General features: G+C 42.1%; 6 protein-coding genes across 8 annotated transcripts; 3 read left to right on the top strand and 3 right to left on the bottom strand.

Annotated features, from left to right (window-relative positions):
• Positions 1-2,100: 2,100 nt before the first annotated feature.
• On the bottom strand, positions 2,101-4,716 carry fidipidine (coiled-coil domain-containing protein 93). The gene is made up of 8 exons (XM_018012187.2): positions 4,579-4,716; positions 4,314-4,522; positions 4,127-4,256; positions 3,699-3,836; positions 3,509-3,643; positions 3,094-3,440; positions 2,925-3,038; positions 2,101-2,866 (listed from the first exon to the last, which is right to left on the bottom strand). The coding sequence occupies exons 1-8, from the start codon at positions 4,660-4,662 to the stop codon at positions 2,290-2,292; spliced, it is 1,734 nt and encodes a 577-aa protein (XP_017867676.1). The 5' UTR covers positions 4,663-4,716; the 3' UTR covers positions 2,101-2,289.
• A 30-nt stretch (positions 4,717-4,746) lies between these two features.
• csul (protein arginine N-methyltransferase 5) lies at positions 4,747-7,221 on the top strand. Of its 2 annotated transcripts, XM_018012185.2 has the most exons (6): positions 4,747-5,271; positions 5,332-5,776; positions 5,836-6,001; positions 6,062-6,224; positions 6,283-6,794; positions 6,854-7,221. In XM_018012185.2, the coding sequence occupies exons 1-6, from the start codon at positions 4,896-4,898 to the stop codon at positions 7,004-7,006; spliced, it is 1,815 nt and encodes a 604-aa protein (XP_017867674.1). In that variant the 5' UTR covers positions 4,747-4,895; the 3' UTR covers positions 7,007-7,221. The 2 variants fall into 2 exon arrangements, with proteins under 2 accessions (XP_017867674.1, XP_017867673.1); XM_018012184.2 differs by having other exon boundaries at positions 4,747-5,776.
• Positions 7,222-7,484: 263 nt separating this feature from the next.
• On the bottom strand, positions 7,485-13,478 carry Khc (kinesin heavy chain). Its single transcript, XM_018012183.2, has 4 exons — positions 12,692-13,478; positions 10,260-10,719; positions 8,302-10,190; positions 7,485-8,237 (listed from the first exon to the last, which is right to left on the bottom strand). The coding sequence occupies exons 1-4, from the start codon at positions 12,836-12,838 to the stop codon at positions 7,791-7,793; spliced, it is 2,943 nt and encodes a 980-aa protein (XP_017867672.1). The 5' UTR covers positions 12,839-13,478; the 3' UTR covers positions 7,485-7,790.
• A 206-nt stretch (positions 13,479-13,684) lies between these two features.
• Positions 13,685-18,494, top strand: LOC108616761 (uncharacterized). Of its 2 annotated transcripts, none has more exons than XM_018012182.2 (3): positions 13,685-14,259; positions 14,317-17,791; positions 17,852-18,035. In XM_018012182.2, the coding sequence occupies exons 1-3, from the start codon at positions 13,909-13,911 to the stop codon at positions 17,893-17,895; spliced, it is 3,870 nt and encodes a 1,289-aa protein (XP_017867671.1). In that variant the 5' UTR covers positions 13,685-13,908; the 3' UTR covers positions 17,896-18,035. The 2 variants fall into 2 exon arrangements, with proteins under 2 accessions (XP_017867671.1, XP_017867670.1); XM_018012181.2 differs by having other exon boundaries at positions 13,686-14,259; positions 17,844-18,494.
• Positions 18,495-18,981: 487 nt separating this feature from the next.
• On the bottom strand, positions 18,982-20,313 carry cato (cousin of atonal). The gene has a single exon (XM_018012191.2). It carries the CDS (start codon positions 19,682-19,684, stop codon positions 19,097-19,099), a length of 588 nt encoding a protein of 195 aa, XP_017867680.1. The 5' UTR covers positions 19,685-20,313; the 3' UTR covers positions 18,982-19,096.
• On the top strand, positions 19,705-22,333 carry prim (primacord). The gene is made up of 2 exons (XM_089471859.1): positions 19,705-20,409; positions 20,470-22,333. The coding sequence occupies exon 2, from the start codon at positions 21,431-21,433 to the stop codon at positions 21,605-21,607; it is 177 nt and encodes a 58-aa protein (XP_089327985.1). The 5' UTR covers positions 19,705-20,409; positions 20,470-21,430; the 3' UTR covers positions 21,608-22,333.
• The last annotated feature ends 9 nt before the right edge of the window (positions 22,334-22,342 follow it).

The following is a 22,342-nucleotide window of genomic DNA, read 5'->3' as shown; positions in this document are numbered from 1 at the left end:
CTGCTGCTGCTGCTGCGTACGTGTTCGATTCGCTTTATAGTCGCATGCACATATGATGATTATTGCTTTTTTGTCTCTTCATGTACGACATACGACATGCTGACAAAGGCATGGCAAGACCAAAACGAAGGATAAGCCAATGCTCATATGTTCATTGTCGCAAAGTTCAAATAGTTCAAGTCGAAAGTTCAGTCACCAACCCAGAAGCCAAAATCCAACAAGTGGTTAGTTATATATATATATAAATATATGTGTATATATGATACGTGTATAATATATATACTTTTACTTGAATAGTCAGAGACACACACACAGAGAGAGAGAGAGAGAGAGAGAGAGGGACGATAAGCACTGAGCCTGTGGAGCTGTGCATAAATTTAATTTTTATGGCGCGCCTAAAAGCATGCAATGAAATACTCGCATGTGTGTGTGTTTGCTTATGCGTACGTGTATAAGTAGTCACAATAGGCTCTCGCACAATTCACAATTTGAGTAATTTGTTATTCAAACACATTGCGAATCGATTATACGCTTGGCATGCTCCCACCAATCGAGCAAATATGTTGATTGACTTTTGTCAAGGCTTACGGCTTTTGTGTGTGTACGTGTGCTTTTGTCGCCGTGCAAATGGCAAATCTGTCAAAGTGTGTGTGTGCATGTGTGGAAATGCCAACGCAAATATAAATGAGGAAATGCGGGTAGTCAGGCGGACCACCTTTCACTTTCAACCTAAAGCAAGTCATGAATGTGCGTATGTAATGCTTGGCTGACTTTATGTGCGCGTGTGTGTGAGTGTGCATGTGGGTGTGTGAATGTGTGATAACGAAGCATTTGCTGCTCATTGAAAAGCTCATTATCACACTCACACACACTCACACACACACACACATGCAGCAGCAGCGCTCAGCCGAAGGCTACATTTTTGTCATATGAGTAGAAGAAATGTTATCAAAATGGGTTAAGGTTCAGCTGATGGGCACACTTCCCGCTTGAACTATAGATATAGATGTATATATATCTAGCTGGCAGCTGCTGGCTGCTGGCCCAAGCATCTCAATGTCAGGCCATAGCCTTTACCTGGCAGCAACTTGTTGAATTGAATTGATTGCCGCATTGAAATTTAATTGCAATTGCACTTGGAGCACCGTTTGAATGTTAAGCGTGCGCAAGGACATTAATTAAGAGCGTCGAGCGGGCGAGCAGCTGAGCAGCCCCACTGAAGTGGCTCTGATTGCGTTGGCTGCCAGCAGCAACAGCAAAAGCAGCAACGGCAGCAGCAGCAGCAACAGTTGAGCCAGCTAAACGATGGCCTGCATATTAATTAGAATGCTGAAAGGAAACGAATAAAATAACGTCCCATTGCGTTGCCATGGCGCATATGCAAATATTTGGCGCATGCCAGTTGCTTTATCCACTGCATGAAAATAAACTGCAGTCCATAAATACACAAATAAACGAAGTCTTGCAATAGAATATATGAATGCCGTTCGCTCTCCTTCTTTCGCTGCCACCCCCTTTCTTGTTCTCTCTTTCTGTGTATTGTGCGGCCCTGTCAAAAGGTTAAAGTTAAGCATGACAAATTGCGCGGCACTGGGGCGTATACTTCATATTGACAGCATTATGGATATAGCATACATATATGTATGTATATGTATATGTATATATATACATGTGTGGGTGTATGTATTGCCACTACATTTGTCATGGCTCAACGAGCTCTGCAAATCCACATAATTGCTGTCATGCCACGCCAGCTAGCTCTAGCCGTAGTCCTCGACCAATTACTGCAAATCAACTTGAATCGGTGAAATTTTTTAATCAGCTGCGAAAGTTGCTTAATTGAAAATTTATTTTTAGTTGTTTAAGCGCTATAAGTGCTCTCTATTTTAACTCCTCCACGCATAGTGAATTGGCTTAAGTGAATTTATGAATATAATAATTCGCTGTCTATCTTTCGGTTTGACTTGAAATTTGATATACGACTACATACTCAGACCAAGTGTGACCTCACCTTAGATGTTTTGGAATTTCAATTATATAATCAAGTATATCAAGCCCATTTCTGATAGCTGACATAAACCTATAACTATATTAATTCCATTTAAATTTTAAACAATTAGTTTACTTTAATATTTTCAATAACTTAAGTTGCTGATTTAAGATTATGGAAACAGTTGTTTGGACTGATTATAAATAGGTATATATATGTATATATTACAGCTACAATATTTCAATAAACAAACATTATTTGGACTCTTAACAATATTTGAAATTGAAATTTCCTTCCCATTACTTTTGAATTGACTTGAGATGCTGCTGCAGCTGCTCGCAGCGCAGGCACTCTCTGGTGAGCTGCTTGACAGCCGTTGCGTATTGGCGCTGCAGTTCGAGCAGGCCGAGCAGCTCCTCGTTGAGCTCGTCGCGTCGCATGCGCTCCTCGTTGTACTTGTGACGCACCTTGTCCTGGGCGCTCTTCACACCATCGACAATCGTCTCAAATTGCCGTATAAAGTCCTCGCGACCGTGCGGACTGAGCATGCCCTCGTTGTAGGCCTCGCAGATGGAGTTGAGCAGCGATAGCTCCTTTTCGAGATAGCGCTTCTTGTCGTTCAGTGTGTTGTAGAGTGTATAATATTGCTTAGTCTCTAAATGTTTGGCACTCATCTCGTTATACAGCTCGTGGAAGCGCCTCTGATACTGCGCCAGCTCTGTGCGATCGGGTATTGCATCTAATTTGCGCTCAATGGCCACAATGCCACGATTGCGCTTGGCCAAGAGCAATCGCAGCTCCTGCAAGCGCTGCTGCTCGCCCGCTATTGCCGCCGCCTGCGCCTCCGCATCCTGTGCATTGAAGGCCTCCAGTTCACTGTAAAGGACATATAGTTAGTATTCCCTCTCATCCATAACATTTTGGATTGCCTCACTCAATTTGCTGCTGCAAGTTGGCCAGATCCGCTCGGCAGCTTTCCTTGAACTCCGACTCACTTTTCTTGAGCTCATCGTGTTGCTGCAGCAATCCGCGCACCTTCTCCAGCAGACTGCAAGGATATATCAATTAGAAATATATAATACTGATATCAAGCCAAAACTTACTCCGTATCTGCATTCGCTTCCGTTTGTTTGTATGCATCCAGTTGTGCCTTGAGCGCTTGCAGCTTTTGTTCCTGCTGCTCGGTTTGTTGCTTTTGTGCTTCCATCGACGCTTCCAGCTGCTCGTTGTCTTTGTTGTAGCGTTTGATCTTATGCTCCAGCGCCGTTTTGGCCGCCTCCAAGCGTTTCTGTTGATTCTGTGATTTGAGCTCTTGTGCATCTGTTTCCATTTCCATCTTAAATTCCGCATAATGCTGTTGCAGTGCGCTACGAGCCACGGGATCTAGATCGACGCGTCTTGTGGATTCCTTTGTGATAGCGAGCTGCTGCAGCTTTCTCTCCAGCTCGGGCTACATTGCACAATTACATACAAATTAATATTTATGTGAAATATACAGATAAACTATTCATGTTTAACCTCCGTTTCCATTTGCTCTGCATTTGAGCCCATCTTCAGATCGCCGTACTCCATTAAAGTGAGACGCACGCGCAATGCATCATCATCGCTGTTTGCCTCCTGGCGTTCGTATAGCCTTTTGGGGCTGTACAGCTCCTGAAAAAATTAATTGATCTTTAGTTTACATTAAATTTGAGGAAACTGCCCAAACCTGTATAGCTTTGATGTTAACGGCGGCATAACGTATTTTTGTTAGATTATCTTTATCGCTTTTATACTGATAGTCATTATGGAATTGACCAATTGCAAATCTCTTCAGGCGCTGGCCACGCTCCTCACGATTTTCCACCTGCAAATACGAAAAATGATGTTTTATAAAGAAAACTCTACTATGTATACGTGCGTTTGTTTGTGTGCTAACTGCTGCCCTCCTCCTAGATTCTCAAAAATTCAAGTAAGCCTAACAGAGTCTGCTCGACGAATAAGTGTTTTTTCAATTGTGTGGAGTACTGTAGAGTTTGTGTGTGATTGTATGTAAATGTACCACTGTATATGTGTGAGTGAGAGTATATGTGTGTATGAGAATAAATTTACGCTCCCTGCCTGCATACTTATATACAGCTGAGCATATCAACTTACAGAGGTCTTTACAAGCCATTGAATAACTGGATGTATTGCTAGAAACTCCAGGCCCTGCACCTGATGAGGTTCCAAGCTATGCGGGCACTTCATGTCAATCAGGACAGCGACAATCTTCTCCACAAGCGCGCTGCAAATGGGAATCAATTAATATATGTATATGTATAACTGATATGGCTGCTCTAACATCTTTTGCCCAATCGTTAGATTTTCATGGAAGAGTAGGTCGACGTCGACATCGTAATCGCAGCACTCGATGCACCAGGTCATCCCGCCCACAATTTTGTCGAAGGCGGATAAGCCCTTGATGCGTGCTCTGTAATAGCCGGCAGCGACAAGCATATCAAATGTGTCCAACTCTTTGGCGGCAGCATCTGAATCCTCGCGGCGTTCCACCTACAAAAAAAACTTGCTATTGGATTTGTTTACACACAAAAACTGTATATAGCCACCTGGATTTCGCGGCCCTCCGCATCGTAGCGCGTTGCCAACTTGACGTTGGGCAAGATCTTGGAGAACACATCGCGATTAGCCATGTACGATAATAATTACATACTATTTTAAATAAATAAAAGCCGGAAAAAGGCAGAAATGCCCATTGTCTTACAGTGAGCCACAAATACAGAATAAAACCATAAAGAAGTGTGTGAACACTAATCAAACCTTATCGAATTAATATCGTTGGTATTTTATTATCGATTTCATTCATATTTACTTATTTTAATGTTGTGTACGCACTGAAAGCCGGCGCACGCTATATTTGATTAAAATGCATTACTACGTTTGCCTGCATCAAGAGGGCACTAACAGCATACCTAAATTAATACAAAAAGCCCATGCAAATAATTACAATGTGGTGGCCACATCGATTAACGCAAATATGCTTCCATTGGATCCACAAGAAACGGATCCCACATATCCGGCCACTGTGTTGAGTGCTGTCGAGTGGATCTCCAAGTTGATATTCCAGGTATCCGATGTGGATGTGGACTCGCCCAATGCAAAGTTTCGTGAATATTCGAAAGCTATGCTGATGCGTGATGCCATTTGGGCAGAGCACTTGCAAACTAACGGGAACATAATGGTGCGCATACGAGGACCCAATAATGACAATTTGGCGGAGATTATTAACTCAAGGTCGAAAGGTTTGTTTGTCTGTGATGTTATATATATATTTCCTACAATGAGTATGTTTTATATTTCAGGCAACTGGTTTATAAATGTGCCCATTACCAATCCAGAATTGGCCAGCTTTGAACATCGAAGAGATGCCACTGAATCAGAGATTGAAGAGGCTCAACAGGTGGATCCTTGGAATTGGTGGAACGAGCTACGCTTTGCTATTAAGCACAATGCCAGGACGAAAGTTGTGGTGGAGCTGAGCGACTCGGATCGGCCTAGTCGTGAGTGCGTACGCCGCTGGCTAGGTGAACCCATCGAAGCCATCATCATTCCATCCAGTTTATTTGTGCTTAATCGCTCCAATTATTATGTGCTCCAGAAGGAGTGGCAAACGATTGTGGGTCACTTCATTTCTATGAGAGCCAACATTATTATCTCCACGAAAATTAATGATAAATCAATAGGTCAATATTCGGAATATATTAAGAAACTCATCAACGATCATGGAGATACGCACAAGCTCAACAGGTAAACATGTAGATCTATTCACTCAGTTGTTTACTATAATACATTCCTTAATATTCTAGCTATGAAAACATGTTGGAAATACCGCTACAGCCGCTGTTCGATAACCTGGATAGCTACACCTATGAAATCTTCGAAACCGATCCAGTCAAGTATAAGCTTTACCAGGAAGCCATACAGCAAGTGCTCTTAGATCGCGTTAGCGAAGCGGAGGCTAAACGCAAACTGGTTAACGAACAAAACTTTTGCCATAAACCAAAGTTATTTATATGTATTTCTCTTTTACAGACCGTCGTTATGGTTCTGGGAGCTGGTCGTGGTCCTTTGGTACGTGCAGTATTCAATGCCGCGGAGATAGCGAAGCGGAAAGTGCGCGTCTATATTATTGAAAAGAATCCCAGTGCCATACGCACACTGTCCAACATGGTGAAGACGTTGTGGTCTAAGAAGGGTAACAAATGAACCTAATAATCCTTATACTTTATATACTAACATTTTATGTTTTCCAGACGTTCATATATTCTCTAAGGATATGCGTGATTTTTCGCCTCCTGAATTGGCCGACGTGCTTGTCTCCGAGCTGCTAGGTTCATTCGGCGATAACGAGCTCTCACCCGAGTGCCTCGATGGCGCCTTGAAACTACTCAAGCCGGATGGCGTTAGCATACCCTGTAAATCAACATCATATATTAATCCCATTATGTCTGCTGTGCTGCATAATAATGTCAGCCAACTGACCTCCACTGTGCCGGCCTTCGACTCGGGCTATGTGGTGCTGCTCAAGAACATTTACCACATTGATGAGCCGCAAGCGTTGTTCGAATTTACGCATCCCAATCGGGCGGCGATTATTGATAATACGCGTCACAAAAAGCTGTCCTTCACTGCTCAAAAGGATTGTGTGCTGCATGGCATTGGCGGCTACTTTGATACTGTACTGTATAAAAATATAATCCTAGGCATAAATCCGTTAACGCATACGCCAGGCATGTTCTCCTGGTTTCCCATGTTCTTTCCAACGGTAAGTAGGAGTAGCTCAATTATATAAGCTCTGTGCTTAAACTCAATTTTATTTTGCAGCAACCGCTTACAATCAAGGCAGGCGACACAATTTCCATTGAGTTCTGGCGCCGCGTGGATGCCGAGAAGGTCTGGTACGAATGGAGGGTTTGCGAACCGAAAGAAAGCGAGCTACACAATCCGGGTGGCATGGGCTACAATATGCGTTTATAAACATAACTGAAATATTGTATAAGGTGGGGACCTGTACAAAACGGACGTTAGCTTTAGCTATAAAACCAACCATTTTGTTATTTTAAATTAATCCCCTGAACCCTTCGAAGTTCTCATATTCTACTACATTCATTTAGTTTTACTCTGATTTCCCATATTCAATGTAAAAAACAAATGTAGAAAACATGATGAAATAACAAATGTCATAGAAATTCCTTGTAAAGTTTTCTTAACTTAAAAAAAAAAAATTGTTATATAGCTTTATTAGACACAATAGGTCAAGATTCTTCGCTGATCCATCCACCTGCTATTGATCTCGATTTTGTGTTCTCTACACCCATCTAGGCAGCAAGGCCAATTCCAACTTAGATATATACAATAAGGATGGTATTTTACAACATTATAGTATCTTTATTACACAACTGTAACGGAAAACGAAAACGAAACCGAAAATGAGGTGGAAAAAACACTCAAAGCATAAATTGTCTGCGACTTTTATTTAAGTTTATATTTGAAAAGTTTATAAATATGCTTATACTTATTTATGTGTCCTTAAATATCTGTGGGGTTCTCTTCTTGTTGTAAAATTTAGTTAATAATTTCCTCTTTTTTACGTTCCTCTCATTTATTTAATTACTTTTATTTATATATAAAGCGCTGCACATGATCGCAGAACGACATTCTTTAAGCGAAGGCAATTATTTTACGGTTAGGTTATAATAGATTAAAGCGGAGCTAAACTGAATCATTGCGGAAACTGGGCGGCGATTTTGGGTGTCAGGAGTTAGGAGTTAACAGCGCCAACCTGAGCCAATGTGGCACCGCCGGCGGCACCGCTGCCACCACCGCCGCGTATTGCAATCGCACCCTGGCCAGCCCTGATGGGCTTGGCAATTTGTGCCTGTGGTCCTCGTCGTCCCAAATGCTTTTGTCGCACCGCCTCCTTGATGCGATCCACCTCGTATTGATAGCGTTTGCGATCCCGCATCGCACCCTCCTTGGCCTCCTTCAGCGCCGTCTCCAGTGCCTTCACACGTTCCATTGTTGTGCGCAAGCGCTTCTCCAGTTTGGGCAGCTCGCAGCGCAGATCGGCATTGTCTCTGACCAGTTGCTTGTGCACCTTGGTCAGCTGATCGAGATTGTTCTCCAGGAAGGAGATCTTTTGCTTTTGCGCCAATGAGCCGCCGTCCTCCTCGCTCTCCTCGTTCACCACATTCTTGCGAATGCGTTGCTACAATTACAATTACAAAGATCAGTTAGTGTGCACAAAGTGAAATAGATGGATGGGAATCTACCTGCAGATCCTGTACGAAGAGTTTGCGTAGATTGTGCAACGTTTGCAGCTCCTTGGCGACGGTGTCCTCCAGACCCTTGAGGTCCTTGCGCGCCTGTTCTCTGCGCTCGTTGGTTAATATGATGTCCTGCAATTTGTTCGATTTTTCCGCCTCCTCCTGCTTGAGCTTCTCATAGTCGACGGTCATCTGCTGATGCGCCAGCAACAACTTCTGATGCACATCCTTCATCTCGTTCATTTCGTGCTGCTTGGCGGTGATCTCGTCGCGCAGCTCGGACACCTGTTTAGTGTGCGCCTCGCGCAGCTCATCCATTTGCGAATCGAACATGGAGCGCAGCTCCTCGGCGCGTTGCTTCTCCTCGGCATTCACTGCGGACACATGCTCAGCCGCCTTAAGCTTGGCGCACTCTTCGCGCAGCGAATCGATCTGCTCCTCGAGATTACGCTTCTTGTTCTCGGCCTCGCGCATCGATTCCTGCAGCGACTTCATGCGCGCCTCATGCTGCGAGATGAGCAAGCGATACTCGCCAAGATCCTTTTCGTACTCGGAGATCTTTTTGTTGGAATCCACCTGTTGGGTCTCCATATTGGCGCAACGCTGCGCAATGTTCTTTGCCTCCGTTTTCATTTTGCTAATGTACAGACGCGCCATGGTGAAGTCCTCCTCCACCTTGGTGGCATCGGTGCCAGCTAGCGCACTCATCTTGAGATCGATTGCGGAATCGCCAGGCGCTATGGCCTGACCAACCTCGCCCAGATCGCGCAGTAGATTGGTTAGCATTTCGGTGATTCGTTTCTTTTGGTGTGTGGACATGTCCTTCAGCTGCTGCAGCTCCGTTGATGTGGAATTCAATTGAGATTTACTTTGCTGGAGTTCTTCATTGAGGGCATCGATATCCTTGTTCTTGTTGTCGATTTCTTGCGATTTCTGATCATAGTTGACGGCCAGTTCCTCCAATGCCTGTAGCACCTCCTTGACCTCCTCCTTGGCCGATTCGTTCTCCTGCTGTATGCGCGCCATCTCCGATTGCAGCGCCTCGTACTCACGTCGCGCATTCGCAATCAACTCCTCCTGCTCCATCACCTGTTCCTTCATTTGCTCCGCATACTGGCTCTGCTGATTGATTTCCTCATCCTTATCGTCCAGCTGCTGATAGAGCCGCTCACACTCCGCGGCCAAACGGGCACGTTCATCTGCTGCCACCGACGAGGACATATTGGCAATGGCCGTGCGTTGAGCAGCCGCCGCGGCCGCTGCTGCTGCACCAGCTGCTTGTGCAGCGGCCTCCACATCGAGATTGGGCGTGCTGGCCTCCATGAGATCTTCCATGTTGATTTGCTCCTCCGCCTTGACCGTTTCGCCGGCACGCCAACGCGCCAGTTCGAGTTCCAGTTTCTCCACCTTGCCCTTGAGTCGTCCATTCTTCTCCTTCTCCTTTTCGTAGCGACGCTTCCATTCCTCGGCGGTCAGCTCCTCGTTGACACAAACCACATTCTTCACTGTCTTGGCGCGACGACCAAAGTCTAGCGTTGACTTCGTTTCCGATTCGTTAAAGCTAGCCGGCGAGCAGCAGATGACAATTGTTGTGCGTGCATTGCCACCGAGCGACTCCTGCAGGATACGCGTCAGCTTGGAGTCACGATACGGTATGTGCGTTTTGTTGCCATCCGCCAGCGCTGAGATGACATTGCCCAGCGCCGATAGCGACTTGTTAATGTTCTTTGCCTCATCCAGAACTGTGCCCTCGGCGCCTGTTTTCGAGACCTTTTCGGAACCAGCCAAATCCACCAAATACAGCTTGCCGGACAATTTCTTTTGATTCTCCAGATTCTCCTGCTTGACATTAATAAGGAACACCGAATGCGAACGCGACGAGTGCTCGTTCATGTCTAAAAGGATCATAAATATAGATACGATTTAATTGAATACCTAAGATTTAATTCATATGATCTACTTACTTGTCACGGCAATGTGGCGATTGGATTTGCCCTCCTCGATCACCTCGAACACATCCTCGGGCGAGGAAACAAAACGCTCCGTGGCGCCCTTGACGAAGGGCACACGATTTTTGTCCTCGTGCACGCTCAAGTTCACCTTAGATACATCGAGCAAATCCCTAATCTTGTCCATGTAGATCTCATAGTACGAGACCTTAATGTGAAACTCCAGATTCTCTTCCATTGCGTAGATGTGATTGAAAATGTCATTGACAATGCGTGGAATGATACCCTGTTTCACCGAATCCCCGATGACACCCTCCATTGTGTGCGTCTTGCCGGAGGATGTTTGACCATAGGCAAATATAGTTCCATTGTAGCCGGCGAGCACGTCCGTGACGATCGATTTGGCCGCCTCATTGTACACCTTCTCCTGGGATGCGTTCGGCTTGAAGACTTTGTCAAACAGATACACTTTACCCTATAAAAAGGAAAGAAACACAAGAAACACGAATCTTGAAGCATAGTGTCTATATAATTTTTAATTTTCTTAGTTGTATCTACCACAACAAGTGCTAGCAGTAGTTCCGAACCCCTTCTTGCTTTCCCCAAAATAAAAGCTGCTTTCAAATCATTTTCAACGCATCACAGCTCGTAATTATATGATGAGCAAAGAGGCAGAAGCACAACAAATGAGTGGAACTTGAAAATTAATGGATAACCGGGCAGTAGAGTAAAAGAAAAAGCTGAAAGAGAGCAGTCAGTACGGCGTGTATAGAGATATGAATAATAGCAAAAATGCTAACGCGAAGTATACGACTAGTAAATGCTCTACATACGGGGCAGGACAAAAAATATTTATATATAATTTTTTAATTTAATTTTAATACATATAAATATTATTGAATATTTTCATATATCAATTTTATTTCATATTTTTTAAAATTTAAAGCACCCATATTATTAATGTAATATATACAATTTTATATTTATATTTAATTATAAAGTTAATTATTTATATTTTAATTATTTTTTACCTTCACTCAGTTTTGTTTTTATTTTTTGTTTTTAGTTTATTATTATTGTTTTGGTATTATTCTTTATTCAATATTCCTTTCATTTCTCATAGGCTTTTAGTTAAACTATTTTTCGCAGCTGTTCATTAATTTCATTCTAAATCCAGTTTTTTTGTTTGTAATCCGATGCCAGTTAGTCAGTGTCTAAGCAAATATTTACCGGGAAATGCAAAGCAATACAAATGCGTAGAATATACATAGATTAACAACAAACACACATACAATACATACATATGTATGTATGTAGATGTACAAAATCTCTAGCAATGAGTAAGAATGACTAAAATCTAATGGACAAAATGATTTGAAAAGCTGATTAACTCTTGCTGCTTGGTGGTAAAGGGCATACACACACAAACACACACACAGGCGCACATAGATATATGTATGTATATTTATATATACATTTATATGTATAAGTACAACTAACTTTATCATGGCGGCCATAACTTGAAGACAGCTGAACTTTTGGGGCATTAATAATATTCAGTAAAATCGAAAACATGTATATTCATGTTTTTGTTTCTTTTTGCCGACTTGCGTGGCATGACTCACTCGACGGGCAGCAGCTGGTGGCAAGTAGCAAGCATTCGAGGGCGATGTTTTGTTTTGGGGCCAAAGCTAACTGAACGAACACACACACATACAAACAATCCCACACACATACACACTGACACAGGTATATAGAGTACCTACCTAGTTTTATGTTTGCTAACTGAAGTTGGGCGACTAGGTAGAGGAGTGTACATGTACATATGTACATACATATATGTATATGTATACCCATGCATATATATTGCCATATCAAGTCAAATGGCAATGCAAATTCAAAATACAAGAAAAAAATCAACATTCCCGGCAAAATGCTAGTGGGTGGCACTTGTCACTCACACACAAACACACACACACACACAGGTCAGGTTGCCAGCGTGCGTGGAAAATCAATTGAGCGCCTGCAATTTTGGACACTAAGTGGCAATTGTGGTAACAGTTTTTTTTTTTAAAGAGATTTGCCAACAAAAATGAAAAAATTGCACAAGGCACGCGCAAAAATTTGGAGCGCTAATTAGTTATAATACATAAGCAGACCAGCAAATGTACATACATATACATATGAATATAAATGTTACTCTCTTTCACTGATACTACATACATAAGTGTTTATATGTGTGCGTGCCCGTGTCTGTGTGTAATTGTGGCGGTAAGGAAAGGCTAATGGACTGCGCTAATGTTAGACAATGTTCGGCATGACGTCACCGCCACAGAACCGCAACGGCACGCAGAAATATGTGTATATAACAATAAAAAAGTATGCACGTGTGTGTGTGTGTGTGTGTGTGGCTTAATTGAATTGCTTATTAAAAATTGTTTAATTACCGCTATGGATATGCAATTCTCCTCCGCATTGTTTGGAAACCGAACAACAAACTTTGAGCCGGCGCGCTCCTCGCTGTCATTCAGTGGCCGAAAACGACAAACGACTTTAATGCTGTCCTCAGCGGGTATTTCACGTTCCGCAGACATTTCAATGCAATTCCGTCACCCACACACTTGATAGCTGTTCTTCTTGTAGTGGCAGCTAAAATATTTGCCCTTTTTCCAGCCAAGTTAATTCAACTTGGTGTAGATGCGTCGCAATTTTAGTAGTACGTCAACTTTGACGTTCAGTGTTATTAATCGATGTAATTAATAATATGAACATTCAAAGCTAATGTTAAGCACTGAAACTACGACGACAATGACGAAGTCACAGGGACTGATTGTGACTTCGATGTACCGTCACACCGTTCTCCGTTTTATTTTCTTTTTTCGCTAGCTGCTTGTTCTTGCTTGTTCTCGCAGCGAAATTGGGGCTCGAAATGCAGAGAAAATTTTTTTGTGGTTATACCAGACAGCAGTCACAATCTCACACAATCAATCGGATGCAAATGTTGTTGTTATTACTGCTGTTACTGTAACTGCAGCGGCCCGATTTTGATAATAAGCTCGCTTGTTTGGTGGCCCGGAATGTTTTGCAGCCCGTTAAATGCACTCTCATGCGTTGTGCTGTTAAATTTGTTACACTTAAATTGTTTTTCTTTTGCTTCAATATCACGTTGAATAAAAAACTATTTGTTGGATAGATTTTCGACAGATTGTGGCGGTCGGCTGATACGTTTTCGATAGGTGGCATATCAGTTCGATAAATATAATTACTGCATTTTTGTTCATTTTGTTACAAATATGTTCACCTTTCTGAAAATATTTATGCCTAATTTTTAATTCTGTAAATTAAAATGGATTATTACTTGTTAATGCTATTTCGTTAAGTGAATGTATGTCGCTAAATATCGATTGTCGGTCCTATGAACTTTTCCAACACTTATTTATCTCTTATTTGAATTATCTGCCAACAAGGCTTGGCAACTTTCAAAAAATTTTTATTTGTTTATTTTTTTTGACGTGTTCACTACATTTATCATTTAGCATACAAAACTACAAAATTTGAAACTGTTCAATACGTAATAGACCAGCTACCATAGCCTAAGAAGGGACTATGCTATGGTAGATTGCTTGTGAAAACGGTTGGCTAGTTGACAAAATTTTGGTTTAACATGGGGGCCACCGGTCAAAAGCGTAAGCTCAGCTTAAAGGATATATGCAAACTAATACGTCTTTATCGAGCCAATGATTGCCTATGGAATCCCAAATCGTCCAGCTTTCGGAATTTGGAGATGAAAGAGAGAGCCTGGCAACGCATTTCCCATTTATTCAATAACGGATTAAGCGCCGATGCAATTAAATTGCAAATATTATCGTTACGTTATTATTTTGCAACCGAAATGTTAGCCATCAAACGTTGCAAACTGGGAGGATATCCGCATGTGCCGAAGCAGCCTTATTTCAAAGAACTGCAGTTTCTCAAGGATGCGATAGAGCCCAGTGTTAGTGCTAAGGCTATTGAGGTATGCAATCTAATGGCCTATGCGGTGCATTTACAAAATATTCTATTTTTATTTTAGTCAGAGGTGCAGGATCAAATCAATTGCATTGTTGAGGATGCCTTTCTGTTGAGCAACAGCGAGAGCAGCATTCACAGCGAGCAAGTTGATTTTCATATCCCGTCATCAAATGAATATACCTTTGCAAATCCTGGGCTACAATCGCACGATTCAGAACCCAGGCAGTTACTTTTGCCGCCGTACGATATGGATGCAACGATACTGCTGCCAATACGTTGTGAATCCGGCTGCGATCGCTGGCAACAGGCAAGCTACTATGAGGATGAAGATGAGAACTATGTAAGACGACCAAGTGGATCAGAAAATCCAAACGAACGGAATCAAATTTATGGCTATTACAGCAGTCAAAGTGTCAACAATGAACATTGTAGTCGAAATCGTAATAGCCAATGGGCTCTAGCGTATGCACCCCAAATGAATGCCGATTATAGTAATACATTAAATACGAATATGTATGCCGAAGTCACCTATCCGAAATGCGCTTGTGCACCCAAGAAAAAAGTGCTCACGGGTCGATACAAAATCAAGTCGAAATCAACAGACGGCTATTACGATGGTGAGGGCTTTCAAAGATTTGTAGAACCCATTGCGCAGAGGTTACAATTCAGATGTACTAATGATGCCAACTATAATACTTCAAGTGATTATCATCGTGAGAGATGCTATCGCAATGTCAGCCGGCACACATCGGGTGATGAGCAGTTAACGCCATGTAATAAGTGTGTTGGTGTCAATTGTCAAATCAATTATGGAACTTATCCGCCACTGGAGGCTGATTCGGCTGGTTATGATGCCTATCCGCAGAAAGATTATGGAGCCGTTTGTGGCTATAATCGAAATAACCGACAAATGACAGACAAGGCGAATGATCCATTAGCAGACGATGAACCGGAAGCTTTTGTAGGAATATGCAATGAAAGCAATTGCCCTAAATCACAATTCTATAAGCAAGCAGCCCAAAATTTGGAAAATAATGATTATCAGAATGACAGAGTACCTGCTCAAATCAAGCATAGACCCTGTGACGACAATCCTGATTATGGCGACGAACAATACTGCAGAAATAATCCAGAAATGCAAGATCGTGAGTGTGAGCCGACTGGGAAATGTAGGATTGGTCGACAAGACTTGTCTAAAGCTACACCAGCAGATGACTCGGCACGGCAAACCTCATCTAATCGGCCAGGAAATCAGCGTTCAAAGAAAAAGTACTGTACGAATGATAAAGAGAGACTAAGGAGTCTTAATAATGAGAACGTGATACTCTGTCCGTCATCAAAGCAGCCACAAGTTGAAAATGATGAGTCTAATAGGCCGATGCAACAAACTGGAGAACCTGGCTTTGAAGCTAAACAAGCTAGAAGCCCGCGTCGTTACCGTGATGAGGAAAATACCTCAACACCAAAGCGTCAATCACTGGACACTGCACGGACTAGGGAGGACAATAATTCACTTCCACAAACAACGGCCCAAAAAAGTCGTAGGAACAGTGCTCAGCAGCAACAGACTTATTCAATGGAAACAGTACCTGAGGATGCTCAGCAAGGGAAGTTTGACACAATGTCTAATGATTCCAGAGGTGATAAACTATTACTTGAACCAAGTAATAGGCAACAATCAGAACCGGAGTACGATCGCAGCCGAGACAACAAAGGAATAAGCGGTGAAGAATACAAACTAAATCATTCTCAAAGACAACGTGAAAATATTTGTAGATGCTCGAATTATCAATCGGGAAGGAGTACTCGAAAAAATCAAAATTATACTTCATATCCAGTAAGTAATACCCAAAGGAATTACTATGAAGTAGATGCAGATTATGATCGTGTCAACGGTCGAAGCCGCCAGGAAGATTACAGAGAAATCCGAGCATATAATCCTGATACTCCTGAAAGGTTCCAGAGTGATCGTAGTAACGTCCGCAGTCGAAGCAATGATAATAATCGTCCTAGATCTCCAACAACTGATAATTATAGAAATATGCCAGAGTATGATTCTGATATGCCTGACAGATTTCAGACTGGTTCAAGGAACGACGGTAGACGAACTGATGATAAGTATCGTTCCAGACCTCTAACAAATGAGAATTATAGAGATAGGCCAGAGTATAATTTTGATACGCGTGAGAGAATGCAGACTGGTTCTAGAAATGATGGTAGACGAACCGATAGTAATAATCGTTCAAGAGCTTTAAGAAATGAGATTTATGGAGATATAACTGAGTATGATCCTAACATGCCTGAGGCCGGAGAAAGAAAGTATACCTATTGTTACAGTGGTAAATACGATCATGCTAAAGAATCAGCATATACATCTCCTATATATAATAATGACGTTATTGACGACGATGAGTATAATGCATGCGTTCGGCAATGTTTACCTAAAAAATATCAAAGCACTGACTATAATCGCAAAGCCTATAACGATGACAATGTGCCGACTGTTCAAGAAAACTTCAGGGGAAATGGTAATTCGAATCTGAAATATGAGGCCGAAGAGAATGGCTATGAAAGACAACAGGGAAATCGAATCGATGAGTATACTGCCTGTAATTCTGAATGTCCGGTTCATCAGGAGAATTCAAGGTACACTCGAACGTATCAAAATGAAGAACCGGACTATCAGAATCAACAGGCACCTCAAGATAATCTGTATGTGGCTTGCCATTCCGAATGTCCGTTTCGCCAGGAGGGGTCCAGGTACCAAGATTGTAACTCTCGAAAATATCAGAGGGGAGGAAATAACTATGATAATGATCAGAAGATTCGAGCTGAGGAGTATGCAACAAGTCCGTCTAATCAATATAAGGAAGACTATGGAAAAACATATGAGAACTTTAATAATCAAAACGACGTTAATCAGGATTGCCAATGTGAAGAAAGTCTGCTACCTGTACATAACCAGAGCACAGTGGAGCACATTACAGATGACATCAATGTGATTCGGTACATTGATTGTATACCAGAGAAATGTCCGGCTCAACAGGCAAATTTAGGAAATACTGTGGAAGAAATGCTAGATTGCGAATGTCCCACAGACGAGGAAGAACTACAGAAATCAAAAGCCGACCAAGCTGAAGTGTTTAAGACGAACATAGTTTGTCAGTGCGAGGCAGCCGTTGAGACTGATCTTGATATGTCCTTACATGATAGAAATACTCCACGAAAAGAAAGTGCATGTGAATGTCCCGAAGCAGCCGTAAATGCGACAGTGGTGTCGCAAAACGGAATTGAGGAGAAAAATTACAAATCAAATGACGGCAGTCCGCTAAATCAAAAGCCCCGCCCACCAAAGGTGATCAGAAGAAAGATTTGTTCATGCAAGCAGGCTGTTTTATTCAAAAATAAAAACCTTAAATCGACAAATGGAGGGACAAAACCTGAGACTTCTAAGCAAAGATCTAGCTCACCGGCGGGTACGAAATCTCGTCCATCTAGCAAACGTCAAAGTCGTGTGGAGGATGATAACTTAAGCAGTAAGTTTAAACATAATGAAAGTCATGTTATCTGATCGGCGGCATTACCTAGAATTCCAGGGTCACGGCGGCCAACGATGCAATCAAATTTTTGGAATACATAACGGCGGCAAGAACATTAGTCTAGGTGCCAAAGAACACGGTTATAGTATACAGGAACAGACAGTTATATCTCAACCATGCGATGGCATGTCCATGATATGCTCATTTGAAGTGCCAGCCATATTGGCGGAGAAGACAATAGATGTGCTGAGCAATCACATCGCTAGCAACGCGCCGCCAGACGTTGATGTGAAGCCTGCAGGCTCACGCAGGAGTTTGCCAGGAGAAATGCCACCGAAGAATGGCGGATCTGGTACTGAGACGTCAAACTTAGGCTGTCGGTATAGAAGTAATCCATTTTTAAAACTCAACTACGAGGTCTCCAAAGGCAATATAATTGTATGGCATCCTCCGGCCCAAGGCTTTCGAGCTTCGAAGAATTCGTTCAGCATGAAGGATTGTAAGATTGACAATAGCCAAGCTTCAAAGTTGGATAAATCAACCCCACCATTACCAACCAGATAGAAATACGATCAGCAATGCCAACCGAAAGCCCAATCTAAACATAGCTTCAGTTCCTTTACACATATCACAACCACAACCCAACCAAACATAAAATGTTATTCAACAACTAAAAAAAAAAAAAACTGCATTTGGCCTTTTGGTGTGCGCGTAAAGGGATATTATTGGAACACCCCAGTTTAAAGCACGCTTTAGGGGCGTTACGCATCAGTGCTGTAGAAGTATAACACTCTGTTACTCATCTGTTAGGGAGTTTTCGCCCAAAACTTATTGTTTTCCTATCAATGAAGTTTTTACTTCAATTCTTGTAATTAATTTATGAGTATTTGCTGAAAGCATTGAAGCGTAGAACGTCTAATTGATTTTTGTATGTAGTTAAAGGTTAGACATCGTAAAAAACTATTCGATTCTAAATTTTCAGCAATTTTTTTTGTTTTTTTTTTTTAATGCAGTTTTTGGCATATATATAATAATAATTTTCCAAATATATTTTAACCACTTATACTCGAGTACTAGAGTTACTTAGACTACAGATATATCAGCTTTGTATCATTGATCTGCGCTGCAAACTGTTTCAGCTAGCTACCCAAATAACCATTATGTCTATCCCATTAAGTGAAAGACTCAGCTGCACATCTTTGTTTTTGCCTTTTCTTTATTTAGTACAATATCATTTATGCTAATCGCTAGAAGAGAAATCACAAACCTTAAATCTTAGAGTCTAGAAATATAAGTCGAGCATCAATGTGGAGATGCCAGCTCGAAGCTGCTTTCACTGCCGCCAAAGATCGTGTAGTCCGCAGCATCCACATCCTCGCCATTGTTGTCCAACAGATCGCATAGGGCCAAGATGTACGATTGAGCCATTTGTAGTGTCTCGAATTTGGATAGCTTCTGATCGATCGAGGGCGCTGGCACCACCTCACGCAGTCGATCGAAGGCCTCGTTCAAGCCATTCATGCGCTTGCGCTCGCGTGCATTGGCCGCCTGCCTGCGGCGCTTCTGCACGGTGGGACTGAGGATCAAGCCAGTGGAATCGGATAAGCGACGTGACTCCAGCTTGCGCTTCTTCACTGGCTGCTCACTCTCCACGCTCCACGCGACGCTCGCCGGCATGGCAAGGGAATCATCATAGTTGGGGATCGACGTCAGCTGCTGTTGCTGCTGCTGTTGTTGTTGTTGTTGTTGGTGTTGTTGATGTTGCTCCAGGAACTGCCAATCGGGAGTTAGATAGCTGAGCTGGTTGAAATTCTGCGTTAGATTATAGTTGGGACTGCCGAGATACTGCGAGGAGCAGTTGTCCTCCTCCGATGAGTAGTAGCGACTCATGGTTGGCGCTTGACTGGACGACTCGAGTGCTGAGCCGCAACTGCTGCCGCTGCCGTTGCCACTGCCATTGCCACAGAGTCTCGTGTGTGGCACGAGCTGCTGAAGCCACCCTTTGGGCTAGTTGTATAAATATTTTTACCGCCGCGCTGACCAAGTTTGAGGCAAGCAAATGACCCCTTGCCCAGTCAGTCAGCCAGGCAGCAAGGATCTTCATCATTAACATATCAAGGATCATCAACAGGGGCGGATCTCTCTCTCTCTCTCTCTCTCCCTTCCTCTCTCTTTTCAGTGTTAACATTTGGGGGTTAGATGTGCGCTCACTCTCTCTCTTTCTCTCTCTCTCTCTCTCTCTCTCTGTCTATATGTCTATCTCTCTTGCACCCGCCTACTACTTTGACCTTTGCTGGTCTGCTCTCGCCTTGGCACGCGTCATAGCTTGCCAAATTGCCGCTATCATGGCATCTGATCTCTTTTTCTATAATTTGTGACTTTCACGCTCAACGGCACACACAGTGCAAGCGAGAGGGAGGATGAGCTACCGTCTGACTCGACTCGGACTCGAACTCAGCTCGTCGACTCGTCGACTCGTCGACTGGCTGTGGCACATCAATTAACTCGCTGCTGAATTTCTTTAGTGCCTCCCCGTCTACTGACCATATGTTGCAGCGCAATGCAACCGACACCATATGGCCAGCACCAAGCCGAGCTCTCGACTGGAGTGTTTAGTAAATGTCCTTTGGATTACCTTTTGAATTACCTTCTATTTATATGTGTATATTTTTTAGGTTTTTAGCTCGACACGCGACTATTTTGTTGTGCGAGTCTTATACATTTTGGCTCGAGTCCTAGGCTGTACAGCTTTATCAGATAGAAGCCTACAAATGATATGATAGCTGAAAAAAACTGGAGAAAAGTGAGTTTTAAAGTATTTATGTAGATTAATATTTATTAAATATTTAATCATTTATTATTAAATCATTAGCTATATCAGTAGGTTAGTAGGTAGTTGTATAAAAAGCACTGACTATATAATACTCGTTCATTGTGTAAAAATAATTTAAAAACTTTTACTAAGTCTTCAGCTAATTAATTGTCAAATTTAGGGGTTTAAAAAGTTAAAAAAAAAGAAACATAAAAGCATAATAAGGAAAAAAAAAATGATCTCCTTGAATAAAATTCTATAAATATATATATTATAATACCATTTAAATTATATGTATGTAAGATATCAGATGTCTGTTCCATTTACCTGGCTTCATCGGAACTTTTTCTTTGTTATTCTTCTAATTGTGTATAAATGAAAATAATCTGACCTATTTATACGGTAGTCAAAGCACTCAGAGAGCTGCTTCTATCGTTATAAATGCATCTTCATTAAATTAAAGAACAGGAAGTGGGGCCAAAAACTTTGATGAGACAAAGTGAGAGAAAGAGGTAGAGAGAGAGAGCGAGAGAGCAAAATGATGCTGCGCATGCACCTACCATTCGCTGGCCTCTCAATGCCATTCGGCAGAATGTTTTTGTAGAGAAATATGAAAATCGAGAGAGCTTCGTGGAGCAGCAGCAACAGGACCACAAGAATGTTGTCCAAGTATTTGCATGGCGAATAGTTGACAACATAAACATTGTCGATGCAGCGCTGCAAGCGTTAAAAAGCCAAACGTATATCAAAGCGGATAAAAGTGAAATTGTACCCAAAAGACTTTTTCCATCCGAGATTGCTGAGTTTGCGAGTTTGCGGTGAAAATGTGTTTGTATTTGGGCGTCGTGGAGCATTTGGTGGATGTGGTTGCCTATTGTGTCTGCCGGATGCTGGAGCTCACGCTGCTCACCTTCGTGATGATGTGCAACACGGCCAAAGCCAAGCTGAGCAGCAGCAACAACGGCAACAACAACAACCAACTCGTCCTGATGGAACAATGACCCAGGTTCACGTTTGGACTCCATGTCCACTGTACGGGCCAGTGCCGGGAAGCCGACAGACGCTGGGGCGTGGGCAACGTCTAGGGATTCTGAATGGAATATCTAACTCTACTTTATTTTGATGTACTTTTTTGGCTTAGATATATGTACAAAATATATATATGTGAATAAATTGCATGCGTGTATAAATTGAGGTGTCTGAGTGTTGCTTGACTATTGCACAGTGGCTCGAGAATCTCTCTTTGGAAGTATTATTTTGTGTGAAAGTGAAATGTGGATTTATTTTTAAAATCTGCAGAAATAATTAGTATTGAATTTTTTTTTGTTTTGCCATGAAATTATTAAATTATTCGAAGTGAACGGCAATGTTTCTCTTACGCTTGTCCTCTTTTTGCCGTTATCTAATATAAAGATCTTATAATATATTAAATATAGAGATCTTATATACATATGTCATATTGTCAAAAAGTTTTTTCTGTTCAATCCTGTTCAGGTAGGCAAGAATTATCTTTGGGTCTCATGTAGAAATAAACTCTTTGTCTATCTCTCATAGCATCGAATGAAGTATGGCAAATTGTGTAGAAATTTATCTTTCAAAGTTATGTAGCGAGAGCCAGTTGAGTTTTAGTAAATTCCCCCTTTAGATACTATATATGTATGTATATACAAAATTTTCCAATGAACCCTGAACAAGCATTAAGCAGTCAATAAAACCTATTCACAATATTTGTACTT

Source organism: Drosophila arizonae, chromosome 5, assembly GCF_054131065.1.
Source record: "Drosophila arizonae isolate 15081-1271.41 chromosome 5, UAZ_ARI_1.0, whole genome shotgun sequence".
NCBI lineage: Eukaryota > Metazoa > Arthropoda > Insecta > Diptera > Drosophilidae > Drosophila > Drosophila arizonae.
Note: the sequence above shows the minus strand (reverse complement) of the source record. Positions and strands in the feature narration are given on the sequence as shown.

What these genes read in the sequence shown, in the direction of transcription:
- fidipidine (XM_018012187.2), bottom strand. Translation starts at nt 4,662, where the DNA reads ATGGCTAATCGCGATGTGTTCTCCAAGATCTTGCCCAACGTCAAGTTG. An exon ending in CAGAGCAAATGGAAACGGAG is followed by an intron (nt 3,441 to 3,508) that starts GTTAAACATGAA and finishes TGTGCAATGTAG; the next exon opens with CCCGAGCTGGAGAGAAAGCT. An exon ending in AACTTGCAGCAGCAAATTGA is followed by an intron (nt 2,867 to 2,924) that starts GTGAGGCAATCC and finishes TGTCCTTTACAG; the next exon opens with TGAACTGGAGGCCTTCAATG.
- csul (XM_018012184.2), top strand. Translation starts at nt 4,896, where the DNA reads ATGCATTACTACGTTTGCCTGCATCAAGAGGGCACTAACAGCATACCT. An exon ending in GATACGCACAAGCTCAACAG is followed by an intron (nt 5,777 to 5,835) that starts GTAAACATGTAG and finishes TTAATATTCTAG; the next exon opens with CTATGAAAACATGTTGGAAA. An exon ending in GACGTTGTGGTCTAAGAAGG is followed by an intron (nt 6,225 to 6,282) that starts GTAACAAATGAA and finishes TATGTTTTCCAG; the next exon opens with ACGTTCATATATTCTCTAAG.
- Khc (XM_018012183.2), bottom strand. Translation starts at nt 12,838, where the DNA reads ATGTCTGCGGAACGTGAAATACCCGCTGAGGACAGCATTAAAGTCGTT. An exon ending in AGAATTGCATATCCATAGCG is followed by an intron (nt 10,720 to 12,691) that starts GTAATTAAACAA and finishes TCCTTTTTATAG; the next exon opens with GGTAAAGTGTATCTGTTTGA. An exon ending in TCGCCACATTGCCGTGACAA is followed by an intron (nt 10,191 to 10,259) that starts GTAAGTAGATCA and finishes TGATCCTTTTAG; the next exon opens with ACATGAACGAGCACTCGTCG.
- LOC108616761 (XM_018012181.2), top strand. Translation starts at nt 13,909, where the DNA reads ATGGGGGCCACCGGTCAAAAGCGTAAGCTCAGCTTAAAGGATATATGC. An exon ending in TTAGTGCTAAGGCTATTGAG is followed by an intron (nt 14,260 to 14,316) that starts GTATGCAATCTA and finishes TTTTTATTTTAG; the next exon opens with TCAGAGGTGCAGGATCAAAT. An exon ending in GGAGGATGATAACTTAAGCA is followed by an intron (nt 17,792 to 17,843) that starts GTAAGTTTAAAC and finishes GGCATTACCTAG; the next exon opens with AATTCCAGGGTCACGGCGGC.
- cato (XM_018012191.2), bottom strand. Translation starts at nt 19,684, where the DNA reads ATGAGTCGCTACTACTCATCGGAGGAGGACAACTGCTCCTCGCAGTAT.
- prim (XM_089471859.1), top strand. Translation starts at nt 21,431, where the DNA reads ATGTGTTTGTATTTGGGCGTCGTGGAGCATTTGGTGGATGTGGTTGCC.